Here is a 14,010-nt window from a genome sequence, read left to right on the forward strand (position 1 = left end):
TTTCTTTAGTTTTTGATAAGGCTTCATTTTTGTAATCAAATAAGGAAACATGATCCACTGATTCTTGTCTCAGTCTGTGGCTCCCTGCCTTTTGCCCAGCAGAGTCAATGTTTTCTCCCCTACCTTTTGTGCGTGCGTGTGTGTGTTGTGAGTGTGTGTGTGTGTGTTTCCTGGTCCCGAGGCGAAGAGATACAATGAAGTCACTGACTTAGCCAAAGTGTGTTTAGTTATTTCACTGTTTCTCAATGGCCTCCCAGACAGAAACAAAGCCATCCACCTTTGCTGGTTCTCTCTAGTTCCTGCCAGGGTGCACTCACCAGCGTGCACCCTGCTTCTGTGTGAAGACTCCTGGGAAAGATACCAATAATCTCTATTTTATGCCCTAATTACCCAACCACGTCTCCCTTTGATGACTTGAAGTTTAAAGGACAGCGTATTTCACGGAAATGCACCTTAGAAAAATTCCAAGGCAGGGGGGAAAAAACCTCTGGCAACCCTGTACGTAGAGCTGAAAACTTTCACAAGTCAGCAGCATTTCACAAAACTAAGAGTCCACCTGCACGGCAGGCTACACAAGAAATAAAATCTGCAGAAATCATTACTTCCCTTGCTTCCATTGCCAAGCACCTGCGGGACTAAAAAAGAATGATCCCCAGATCTCTTCTGAGAAAGTACAAGCCTTTCCAGCAGATGCATTAAGTGAGATTAAAAAAAAAAAAAAAGACCGTATGGCTGAAGGGGAAGAAAAAAGAAAACGTCGGGATCATTAAAAATGCATTTTCCAAATAATCAATGTCCCCAATTTAAAAACTTTTCTTTAGAGTCAATAAATACTTCGACCCTGTGACCGGGGTTATCAATACTTTCCTTTAAGCAAAACGAGTTCCTAAGTATGTACTACCCGTGTATAAAACCCTAGCAAGTGCACTAATTTGGAAATTCAGGCACAGCCTCCCTCCTGACCGGGAGCCTGCCTCTTAACTTCTCATCACCAGTCTCTGTCTTTGCCTAAAATTGCCAGAGATGGGCTATCCCAGCCCAGCACATCTCCTACCCTAACCCAATCCTGGCTGCCCCTTACAAGTTCATTTCTATAGCTCCTCTGCCATTACCAACCTCCTTCCAATTTATTGTTTCCATATTCCCTCAATGAACTCTAAGTACTCACTGACATATTTTGCTTTATTCTAACTTTGTTCCTTTAGATACTGTATTAACTCAGACAGTGGGTGGCAGGTTGATACTTGGAAATTTTCACTGCCATGATATTTGTCAGGATGTTTGACTTGTAATCCCAATTTAAGAAAACATAATTATTTATTTATGCCCTGCTTCATTTCAGAAGGAAAAAAAAATGTAAGGCTCCTGGCACAAATACACACAGTGAAGTAGCACTTGCATTATGGAAATAGGAAAATGGGACAAAGGAGAAATGAAGGGAGGAAAGTTCAGATGAAATTAGGAGAGAGGCCAGAATTTAAAGCCTAGCTTGTCAGCTCGTCATATACACGGCTGGATTCAATTCTAAGTTTTGGAGCTCCTTAGAAGCCAGTGGAAAGACAGAGACTCACTTGTATCAGTGCTGAAACATCATGGTTCGCTGGTCAAACCTGGCCCACCTTCTGTTTCAGTTAAGTAAAGTTTTATTGGAACACAGCCACACCTATTCATTTACATATCATTTATGGTCACTTTCCCCCCTATGGTGGCAGAGTCAAGCAGCTGCTGTAGAGACCTGCAAAACCTAAACTGCTTATTCTCTGGCCCTTTACAGAAACAAGTTTACAGATGACCAGGTTATGGGACTCTGTGCATACAAGATCAAAGCAAAGCAGTTTCCTGGGAGAAGGACACTCTTCCACAGAGAACGTTCTAGCCTAAAGCGCTCACTATGCAATCTCGTGAAAACGCATCCTCAGCTTCTTTTCTCACAGTACCACAGTGATGGGTTTCACAGGGCTGAGGGCATGATGTCACAATGGATGTCAGTGAAACAGTTCTACGTGAGGCAGCAACCATGCAGGTCAGGAGAAATTCTCTCCAGCTCTGGCTTAAATCAGGGAGAGGGTGGGGATGGGGGCCAGCCTCGCGCAGCCCTCCCCACCCTCCTTCCTTATCGCCCGCAGACATGGCCGAGACCTCTGGGTGCCCTCCCCCAGGGAGTCCTGAAGTGTCTTCCAAAGTGTTCTCTGTGTTTTCTGGAAGCCTCAGCCAACCACTAGAGGTTAACATGCAAGACAGAACTGGGATGCCATCTTGGCTTCAAGCAGCTTTCCATCATCACTTTGCCTCTGCGTCTGAGATGCACTGGGCTGGTGACACAGAGGTAATGCTCCCTGCCCCATGCCTGAGCGGAGTTCTTCTATTCTGTCCACGCGCAGAGCCATCTCCATTAATGGCATACATGAGGATGCGCTGGCTTGACCTAGTCCTGTGGGAACCAGGAGCCCCTCTCAAGGATGCTGCCTGAGGAGAAAACCCATCACGCCTGCACATGTGTGGGGCAGGCGAGGGTCTGAGAACACAGCCAGGGCTCTCCTCCAGAAAAGAGCACAGAACCACCTCCTCCTCCACACACATGGACTGTGTGCACGGACCTTGGGTGGGGGAAGGTGAGGCCAACATGGGCACTGGCATTTTGTCTGGGAACATTCAAGCCTGATGTCCATGTGGTCGGTTCAAAGAAACAAAACCTCCAAACAGCCAACACCCAGACCCACTGACCTTGAACACATATATTCCTAAAGAACACCTCCCTGCTGGAAACAAGGATTCCAAAATAAATACAAATAAACCGGAAACGGTGATTTCCAAGAAAGGACAATTCAGTTCGTTGTTGGAAGAGGAGGACAAAACCGCCAACTGTAGATTGGGAAGAACACATCTGCCACCTTTCTCTATGCTCATTCCTCCTCTGTGACTAATAAAACGATGTTACAAATTTATTCTACTTCTATTCTCTACAACCAGGAACAAACATTCAGGTTACCTGAAAAGTATTACTGAGTCTATAATATGCAAATCTAGGAGAATCAGAACTACTGGGCATTGTCTTCATGGGACTCCTACCCATGTTGTCAGAAGGCAAGAAGCAGGCAAAATATATTAAAAATCACTTTACGTTATTCCTAACATCTTCCCACAAGGTAACTGAAAAGTATAAAGCCAGAAAATAAGTAAAACATCAAACCCACAACCTTCCTCCTCCCTAGGAGTTTGTGACTGTTTTAGTAAACATCAGCTACAAAGAAATGAGATATAACCATGCCTGACAAAGGAATTAATATAGCCAACAAATGTGTTAGATCAGTGGAGGACATTTTTCTTCACCCCAAATACTAACAATGCTGAGATCTGCCCGTCCAGTACCAATGATGAGGGCTCAAGTCCAGACCATATAAGGCTACAGGTGGACACAGGAGACTGTGGGAACGTTGGGCTCTATATAAACTTAGAGAAAAAAAATGAGAACTCTTAAAGCACCCAAGAGAATGCTGAGCCCAGATCCAACAGTAGCAGTACTTGGTATGTTCTGGAACCAAGTGCAGAATGTCCGATTATACACTGGATTTGGAAGTGCACAGAATGTGAACCCAGAAAATTCTGGAGGGAAGCAAAAGCCCCTCCATATCAGCTATGGGCGGTCCCCCACTTCTCCAAGCAATTATGTGAACCCTCCATGTCCTGCAGTGAGCCCTGAGCCCGAACTGGAAACCAGGACAGAGTGTTGGGTGACACTGCCTGAGAAAACTTTTTAGGAACTGCTGAGACCACTGAAGTTTGTGCTTCCAAAAGACTGCCATCCCAAACCACCAGCACGCAGAGCAATACTGCCAACGAATTTCTTCAAGACAGTCGTGAAGGCTCCTACTTACGTAATGCATACAAGGTAAGAATTATTCCAGCCAAGCAGAATCCTTCAAAGAACCTGAGTGTGCTGAACATTGTCACATTCACGGACAGTGCCACGGTTAGTCCAAAGATCAGAATGAAGATGATGGAAAACAGCAGCACAGGCCGCCGGCCGACCCTGCATATGGAGAGGGGAAAAAATGAGGAAGCATCGTTAGACAGGGCTGCAATGCTCGACGCTGACCCCCAGTATCCAGCCAGCGATCAACAGATGTGGAATGAGTCCTAGATTAAAAGGCTCTGTGGCATCCAGACCCCATCTGGTGGATCTAGAGTGGAGAGGCCCTCTGGGTCAATTCAGCCCAAAAACTTGCTTTGAACAAAAGGGGGCAGAAGTCCAAACAGCTACCAAATGGAATTGAGACAGAGACTCAATTCCTCTTTGTAAGTCTCTTTCTGAGGGTAAAGAGGGATGATCCAAGGCAAGAGTAACAAAATCAATAATAACTCCCTAAACACAAACCTTGACACACCCAGCACACAACGTCTTGAGAAATCGCTGACCTTTGGAATTGGCTGCAGAGTCAACACAAACACACTGAGCCAAGTCACTTCATTTCCTTTCTCTGGGCTGTTAACTAGTCCTACCTGACCTCCCAGGGAGGCTATCAGAGTCCAGGACCCGACAGCTGCTGACCTGTTTCAGCTACAAGATGAGAAATAGTTTTAAAGGGATCACAGACTAAACTAAGAGAGTCTGAACTTTAACTTAGGAGTGTTGACCTGGAAGTGAAGGCCACCAGGCAGCAAGGGGCTTGGAAAGAACCCGGCCAACTATGTTTCGGGAAAGGGCAGCGCTCACGCAAAGTTGGCGGGTTACAGAGCACGCTGGTGCGAGACCAGCGACCACTAGGGGGCGATGTGCTTCTAGGTGTGGCTGGCAGGGCAGAGGGGGTGGTCCCAGGGAATGAGGGGTCACTAGTTGTCGTCCATCCTTCCCAAAGTATCTTTCCACCTTTTCCTTCATCAGCTCATGGCGGGGGCAGGGGGGGCACTCTCCACCACACAAATTACTATAATAAATCCAGCTTGAACTGGAAGGATAGCTCACAGAAAAACTGGAGTATCTGCCAAGGGGAAAAAAAAATCTACATCCGGCACCCCAAACACCTACAGAGTAGCCATATGGCTTAAACTCGCCTACACATCCTTGTGACAGTCTCACGACAAATAAAAACATAAAGGTAGATTCGTGCCCCAGGGCTTGGGGTAAGAATGGGGAACGATTGGAAGTGAACACAAGATTCCCCTTCAAGGTGATGGAAGTGTTTTACATTTAGAGTGTGGTGACGGTTCTATCGCTCTGTCTACATACTAAAATTCCCTGAATTACACCTTAAAATGGGTGAGCTTCATGGTATGTAAGTTATCTCACAATAAAGCTGTTAAGAAAGAAGCAAATACTTAGTAACGCATGTCCTGTGAAAGAAACAGATGTAATTTGGAGAAAATTTGGGGGAGGGAACAACAGAGCACAATTTCATTCATCATTTCTTAGGCTTCTAACCAATCTTGTCAGTCACACGGGTTTAGTGAGATGAGGCCAGGGCTACGAACTCAAAGCTGATGTGAGTCAACCCTCTTTTCAGAGTTTTTAGGCATTACTTCTCTTGACTGGTGCCGGGATCCTTAAGCCCTTGTCACGGAAGACTCTATAGGTTGTTTTATGCAAACCCAATTCACTTAAAGAAATAAATTTGGAATATGACTTAGCTGGTCTCTTAAAAACAAAGCTGAGATCTAACTTCTCCATTGTTATTTCCCCTTCCTTGTCTGTAAAATGGGGATCACTGTCTGACTTCACAGTGTTACTGAGATCATTAAGAGAGGTGATGGATATAGGTGCAATGCATTCCACAGAGCAAATAGTTAACGGTTTAGCTCATATGATTCCTCCCTACACGTCTATAGTCTGGATGCCTCCCAAACATGGTTTGCCCTTTTCCGATACTTTAGAAAAGATCGTTGTGGTTTTTGTTTTGTTTGTTTTTTAACTTGTAGAAACTGCTCTAAATCTCTCCCTCCCAAATGGTTCCTAACATCAGTAAATAATACAAATTGTTTTTAGGATCTAGGGGGCAAACGTCAGGTGTGGAGATGTGCAGGTGATGTAGTGGGCACTCAGCAAACGTTATGGTCATTGGAGTTTTAGCGTGAACTGGCTTCCTTCAGAGCGGCGTCCCCTCAGAGATGACAGACAAAACCACACTCCGAAATCCATGAACACAGAGGTGGGAGTTAAAGTGGGCCGGGTAGTGGCTCTCATGGCTGTCCACGTCCTACTGCTCAGAGCCTGTGCATATGTCACCCTGCATGGGGGAAATGGGCTCTGCAGCTGCAAAAGAGGTTACAGACCCTGAGCCCAGGTGACGATTCCGGTGGATCCAATCTAAGTACGTGGAAATCCTCTTCCGGCCGCAGGGAACGGAGAGATGGCGACGAGAGCAGCAGCTGTCACTGCAGGCTCTGCGGCTAGCTAGGAAAGGGGCCATGAGCCAAGGAGTGTGGGCAGTTGCTGGAAGCTGGAAAAAGTGAGGAAGAGGATCCCTTCCTGGAGCCTCCAGAAATACAACCCTGCTGGCACCTTGATTTTAGCCTCGTGTGAACTACAGAACCGTAAGTGAATAAATGCAGGCCACCGTGTGTGTGCAAACTCATCACAGTAGCCATAGGGAAATAATAGAGGGTCTCGGCAGGAAGGAGATACCCCACGTAAAAAGAGTGATCTGAGGAGATTTCAGTAAAGGGATTATTTGCAAAAGGCTGGGCAAGCTGTGAGAGAAACCTTGGGGCTGGCGACGGAAACGGGAACGATGGTCTTGGAACTCAGAAAGAGAGGCGTGGTGTGTGGAGGGGCCCTGAGCGGGAGGCAGCCAGCCCCTGGCAGCCTTGCAAAGACCCAGCTGGAGACAAAAATGGCCTCCCAACTCTCATCTCTCTCTCTCAAACCTCCAGCTGGTGTTCGCTGCCCTTGGCCAGCCTCAGCCAGGAGCTAGAGGGCAAGGGGTCCCCTCTGGCACAGCCTCAAAAGGCCAGGGCCCGGGGCCAACTGGACAGGATGCAGAGGGCTCCTCGAGGGAGAGGCATGCAACATCCCATAATAGAACCAATACTGGAGGGAAGGGAGCTCGCTCAGCAGGGGCATGGGCAGGCTGCTCCCTCCCAAACATCTAAGCTAACACGCATAGGACAGCACAGGACGTAGATCCCCAAGCAAGACGTGGATGAGACACTGTAACTTTTTAAAGAAAAAAGTGTCCCGGGGCTCCTGGCTGGTTCAGCCTGTAGGGCATGTGACTGTCGATTCTCAGGGTCATGAGTTCAAGCCCCACATTGGGTGCAGAGATTAATTTTTTAAAAAATTATATAAAAAAGTAAAAAAAAAAATTATATAAAAAAGTGTCTTACTGGAGTTTCACTATGTGCTGACTTCAGTCTTCGAAACTTAACCTCTGACCTCATCAACTTCCCCATGCCGCCATGACACGGGTGCTAACAGCTGTGAGGTCTGGAGTTCCCTCTAAATGTGCTTATTTCCCTTTCGGCACAGCCCCAGCAAGGAGTCAACGGTCAAAAATAAATGAATAAATAAAGGGTGGAAAACACCAAACTTTCAAACTGGAACTAAAGTCCACTCTAGATGTTCCAGCACCGCAGCACAAAGCAGGCGGCCCTGCCTCTCTGGGGACCCCCTGCCCACGCACAGTGGACCACAGAGGCAACAGTGGCTCTGGGGACCTAAAGAGAAGACCGCCAACCCCCTCTCCCTTTTGTCCCTGGGCCCCGTGTGTGATCAGGGGTGCCACACAGCAGCTATGCACAAGAAGTAAGAATTCTCTGGCAAGCCCCTGGGGTCCCTTCCCTTCTTGGGAGCTTTGTTGTCGCTAAAGAAACCTGGCTTAGCTGCCCACCAAAAAAAATTAAAAAAAAAAAAAAAAGAAATCACAAAACCAAATTCTAAAAAGTTTAAGCCATTATAGACGGATCCATTCATGGAAGTCCATATTAACTTTCCCGACGGTGTCACTGAATAAGGACACCCAAACCTCGGCCAAGTCTGCATTTTTTAGAAAGAAGTGGCATAGATTACATTAGTATCTCTCCCGAACTTATTTCAGTGCAAAATACTGGAAAACAAAAGTCCTCCTGGTTAAAATACTGGAATTAGAGTACGTTTCAGATTAGTATAGTTTGCTCTGAAAACCTGTAAGCTCAAGGATTTGGTTAAAAAAAAACTACACTCTCCCCACTTCCCCCCACTGCCGATCCTGCCCCCACAAAAAAAGAAAAAGAAAGAAAAAAAGTCCCTCCAGGGGGCCCTGGTATAGGTTTTCAGAGGTCACTGACAGCTTCTCTGTTGCTGTTCCCAGGGAATGTGTCCTTAAGAAGCATTTACAAATGATGATTAAGCAAATTCTGAACACACAGGAAATCACTTACTTGTAAATGCAAATCAACTCCCAAATAGATGTTTGCTTTTGGAAAGAAACATCCAGAATCTGAGAGTGGTTTCAGAACCTCTGTGGGCCCCACGACCCCCATATAGGCTCTTGCCAGAGTGCCTCAACCCACTCTGTCAGCTAACCAGGGAACGGGGGTAAATGCAGAGCAAAGCCACAGATGGAAGCGGTTTGCTCCAAATCACTCTTGGCCCTTGCGATGTCACTGGGTTCAAGTTGTCCTTAGTCACAGAAAGTTCTTTTAAAGATAAAAGAACGTCAAGGTCGGGGAGAGGGGCCGGCAACCCCACACCTTTCTTCTGGAGCAGCCCCGTTACTGGAAACCCCCATGAACCCTGGGCGCTGGGCCTCCCTGCTCAGACGTGTGCTCACTGTGGCCTTCGTGAACACAGGGGGCTGTCGCACACTCGTGAAGAGTGTGACACACTCGGGAGCCACTGGGCTTCGGTTCAAATCTGGACTCTCCAACCTGAAATCTGAGTGAACTTAGGGATTTTTACTTAGACTCTTGTGCTTCTGTTTTTCCACTGTAAACAGATACTAAATCGTACCTACTTACCAGGGGTGCTCTGAGGATGAGATACTTTAATGTGTGGAAATGTTTAGCATCATGCCTGGCAACAATAGTCAATCAGGAAGTGGCTGCTGCTAATACTGTTGCCATCGTCATCGTTACTGTTACTGTAACTCTCTTCACGACCCTTCTCTGTCTTCCTAACCTTATCACTTTGTCATGAACCACACGCTTCGCTCCAGGCACGAAGAACTCCCTACCCACCCAAGTAAAGCATATTCATTCTCACCTCTGGCCACCACCCTCCCTCTGCCTGCAGTACCCACCCGTTATCCAAATGCCGTCCACTTGCCAAGGTCCGGCTCCCCAGGGGCCCTGCAGAAGCGTCTCCTGGCCAAGCCAACTGTAGAACTGTGCCTGTCTGCAATCTGGGTGGTGTTTCGAGATGCCCATCGGCACCGCCCTAGCCATTTGGATCATGTGGGTAGAGTCTCTAGCTCATCCCCTCCCCATTTTTTTCGATGCATCTTGTATATGTACCTCCACAGAGCCTTGAACCTATGCCCTTGAACCTATGACTAAACAGTAAACACCAGGAGCAGGTGGGGCTGTGTTGCATGCAGGTGTTGCTAGATTCTCACGGCTGGAAAATTGCAATCAATTTAAATTCTCCTTGGAAAGGGGTGGTTATATGCACTGGCCAAGGCTCTTAGTTCTGAGTTCTTCAGGTGACGGCTTTGGCCCTCTGTGGCAGCACCAACACTAGGGACGAGAAAAGACTCAGTAACAGTAAGCTAACACTGACCACTCTTCTTTAGCCAGCAAAGGCTTGCTGTGGCTTCCAAAGGTTCGGGCAGCGGGCACGTTGGTACTCACCAGTCAGCAATGCATCCAGTTATTAGGTAGCCAAAGATTAATCCAACCAGTAAGGAGAACTTAGCGATATGGACCTTCCAGGCATTATCACACACAAGATCCCACTAGAGAGGGGCAAATAGAAAATAAATCAGAGAGAAACATACACAGAGGCCAGCTACAGTTAATCACAAGGGCAATACAATCACTATAGCAAGGGGCAGGACCCCCTTCGTAGCACCAAGTCACACATACCATGGAAAGACCTCCCTTCAGTGGGTTTGAAATTCTACAATGAGAAAAAGAATTTGCCCACAAAAGGCAGTGTAATGTTTTAGTCTGGGACAGATTATAAATGTCTGCAAGCAGCACCCCAGGAAATGTCAGGGTCATGTGTTCTTCTGCCCCAGCTACCAAAGGACCTTAACCGAGAAGACTGGATGGTCCCTGTGGCCAGCACCCCTTCTCACCCACAGAACTGGCACTCGCCCAGAGAACAGAAGACCCTGCCAACTTCTGGCACAGGGGATCGTGACACAAGGCGATGAAAAGCAACTTCTGTGTTTCCATCCCCAAGACCTCCCCCACACTTTGTAGGTAGTCTTAAACACAAAGTTAACAGTTAATGTTGAAATATCATTTGAAAAGCATTCTCTCTCTCTCTCTCTTAAATGTCCCTTCTGTTTCCCCTTATTCCATTCTAAAGCTATCTGCTCCACCTGAAGGGAAAGCCAATCAATTCATGAATATAACATTTAACCTCTTCTTACAATTCAGTTTTATTGTTCAATAAAATAAATAAATAAATAAATAAATAAATAAAACAAGTCTCCAAGTTTTTGTCGTCCTTTTGCAGAAGCAGGAGACAAACCCACATTTGTTCCCTGGAAGTGATGTGCGTCCAAGCGGAAGACCTATGAAGAAAGGGTGCTCAGATCCCCAAACAGCTTACATCCTGGCTTCAGGAACAAATGGGCAGGGTCTTGGCTGGTGACACTATGAAGCTTGTAGCCCCCCGCCCCATATCACCCCACTGAATGTCCTCCTCCTGGTAGAAATAAGTGGCTAAAGAACTTCAGGTCAGTGGAGATGGGAAGATGCACATCGAGGTAGAGGGGATGGAAATGTCAGAAGCAGGATTTGTTGGGGTGAAACCTGATCTTAGCTTTATCTTACTCAAATTGTCCCCCTGGCCCCTTGTCTGTCCTTCTTGAGACCCAGAATATAATGCAGGGGATCCTTACAGGGCACTGTAAGCTCTGGTCCTGCTCTCTGTTTTCAAACTTCTGGTAAGCACGATGGAGCACCCCCCATCCTCGAGCTTTAGCTGTGGGTCTTGACTTCAACATGCTTCTGCACTGGCCACCACAGATGGAAGCGCCTGGCCTGGACAAAGCCAGAAGGCAGCCTCCTGTCACACCATCCCCCGGGCTCCTTGGGACACATATTTGCTCACTGATGCACCCAAGGCATGTTTGACTTTCCAGACTCCAGAGGCCTGGGGAGAGTAACTTACTCCTCTACCCATCTGCTTCCAAAGGGATGTCCAATGCCAGGCTTGGGAAAAGGGAGGCACAGACTGCATGGGACCCTGTCACCAAAGGGTGGTGTGGGCATGGTTCTCGTCAAGAATGATTCATGTGTCTGGGGAGCAGGCACTGCTGGTTTCACAGAATAGTAAGAATTCAGATACAGGAGTTCTTCAGAGGGTGAACCTTCTCCTGTGTCCACTCCAGTGGTCCTCAAAATGCGATCCAGCGGCCGGCAGCCCTGGCATCACGTGGGAACATGCTGGAAATATAAATTCTTGGGCTCTACCCCAGACACGCAGAGTGAGAACTCCAGGGGTAAGGCACAGGAATGCAGTGTGCAAGCCTTCCAGGCGATTCTGGGGTCCGCTCAAGCCTGGGAACCAGTGGCCAGCCCTGTCCTGCCATTTCCCTGTCACTCAGAAGAGGATGAATGAGCTCTGCAGTCCTGGGCTGGGGTTTAGCCAACTCTCCACGAGCGGGATGCAGCCAAACACTGCACGAAACACACACAATGGTGCTGTTGTCTTGCGCTGCAGACGCAGGACTGCACGAGGAGACTATCAGTGGCCTAATCAATAGTCATCTGTATATTGTTTGTAGGAGTAAATACGTTTTTAAGAAAACACCTTTTAGGGTGGTACCCAGCTTGAGAAATGCAGGTCCTGACTTCTCATGGGAGTTACAGCACCTAACTAACTGTGTGTGTCGATCCTGTGTCTCCTGCCATTTCTGGATGGACTGCTCTCCTCTCCGCCCAGCACAGGACCCTGCCCATGAAGTAGTCAGTTCCAAGAGTAAGAGCCCCATCTCTAAGCACACCTGGATAACCTGAAGAAGAGGTGCTTACAACACCAACACCTGGAATCGTGACCACCCCAATCACATCACGCGGTCCTGCACCCGGTGTGGCACATTCTTGGCGGGAGAGGGACCTGGTCCCCCCGGCTGCTGCGGAGGCGGCCACCAGCTGCCGGCTTAGGGTGCAGAGGGGACGGAGAACCACTCGCTCACACCTCCCCCCAGACTTCCCATTGATGAGTTTATCTGAGGGTAAGGGATGCAAAGAGCACATTATGCTTAGATTAGATGGCCCGGAGACACAAGAGATTTTAATAAAAGCGTTCAGGGACTTTGAGGGGAAACGCCGATACTGTTGTGAACTCAGCCACGTGAGCAATACCCCTACCCGACCTTGGGCAGCTTTAGTTGCTACCTAGTAAGACATCTCGTGGTCACTCCATCGCACAACTTCTATCAATTAACAATGCCGGAGGGGAACAAAACTAAACTAAACTAAAAAACAGAGAAGACAGACAGAACTGCTCCCACGGCCAGTGGGGAGAGGAAGCTTGGCCCAAAGCGTCCCCAAGCAGTGCTCTCTCAGCCTCGGAGAGGGGCGGGAAGCCCGGGGTAGGGCAGCCGGCTGCATCCCCATGGCCTCATTCCCGCACAAGACTGGACAACATCTCTTAAGTCAACAAGCAAACTAACTCTAGGCTTCCCGTGATAAGCTTCCTCTCGCCTGGGGATCTGTCTGAAACACCATCCTGGAGGCACATTCTAGAAGCGGGGGAGGGGAGGGCCGGCAGAATCCTGTAGGACGGTCTCCCTTTGTTTGACTTCAACCTCCCAGATTGACAAACAAGAGCTGGGAAGACAAAATGTGTTCAGACACAATAATAGCTCCCAAAGAACGTCAGAAGTATGAGGAAGCTTTGAGATCATCTTTGCTCTTAAAATTTGTTCTCACGCTCCTGATAAGATAGGGCCATTGGCCACTTCGCTAAGCAGGGATTAAGAGACTTCTAAAAATCTACAATGTACACTGGGCTTTGTCTCTGGTGTGACGCTTGCCTCTCCAGCCTCTGCACACCACCCCATCAACCACCAAATCCAGAGGATTCTTCCTTTCCAACATATCCCGCACCTGCTGCCTGAACTCCAGCTTCACCCCAGGCAGCCTGACTGAGCTAGACGGGGTAGCGAGGGCATTCCCACAGTGGGAGCCGGAAGGCTAAAGACACCACTTCCAAACTCCCTCCCAGCTACATTTCTAATGGGGTTTATGTTCGGGCCATCAGCTGCACACCCCAAGGTAACTTCCAGCAGACCGCCTAGATCTAAGTTTGGGGATGACTTGCATTAGGACGACTGAGCAGCAGGGACCACAAGGGACATCCACTCTGCTGTTCAGATCTGCCGGGGTTTGGTCTGGAGTGGGCTCGGGCATCCTCTTGAGCCAGCGGTTGGAGGGTGACCTCCTGACTCCCTGGCCCCCTCACTGTGACCCGATTCCAGAGGCACGCTAGTTCTGGGGAGTTGTTCTAGGACACCTACTGGAGGCCCAGTCTGCAGCTGCTCCTGCAGTTTAGTGAATACTGTTTCCCTGTATTCCGTCCCAATCTCCTTAAATACCTAGAGTAGCTTCTGTTATCTGCACGTTGTACCCTTGTTCCTGATTCAGCTTCCTTGGGATGGAGCTTGTAGGGTGAAAACAGGATGTGGGCCATGCCACCATTCTCTCTTCCTGAACTCACAGGAGCCTCTCCATGTATTAACTCCAGCCTCCCTCAAATCCATTCCCCACAGAACAATGAAAACAACCCCCTAATTAGGCATGTTAACACTTCATCAGCAGGTTTAACACAAGCATAAAAGTGTTAAAGTCGTGGCCCCATTTCATAATCTTGGGCTTGCTCTCTTTGCCATCATCCCAAGACCAGCGACAGTCTTTGGT

General features: G+C 48.1%; 1 protein-coding gene across 3 annotated transcripts in view; it reads right to left on the reverse strand.

Annotated features, from left to right (window-relative positions):
• The window catches only part of SLC22A23 (solute carrier family 22 member 23), a 171,798-nt gene that overhangs the window by 123,401 nt on the left and 34,387 nt on the right, over positions 1-14,010 (reverse strand). For all 3 annotated transcript variants that reach the window (XM_044258093.1, XM_044258083.1, XM_044258104.1), the window contains exons 2-3: positions 9,763-9,866; positions 3,876-4,030 (exon numbers count right to left, since the gene is read on the reverse strand). In XM_044258093.1, coding sequence (XP_044114028.1) covers positions 3,876-4,030; positions 9,763-9,866 — 259 coding nt within the window. The remainder of the gene's footprint in view (positions 1-3,875; positions 4,031-9,762; positions 9,867-14,010) is intronic.

This window comes from Neovison vison, chromosome 1, assembly GCF_020171115.1.
Source record: "Neovison vison isolate M4711 chromosome 1, ASM_NN_V1, whole genome shotgun sequence".
Taxonomy (NCBI): Eukaryota; Metazoa; Chordata; class Mammalia; order Carnivora; family Mustelidae; genus Neogale; species Neogale vison.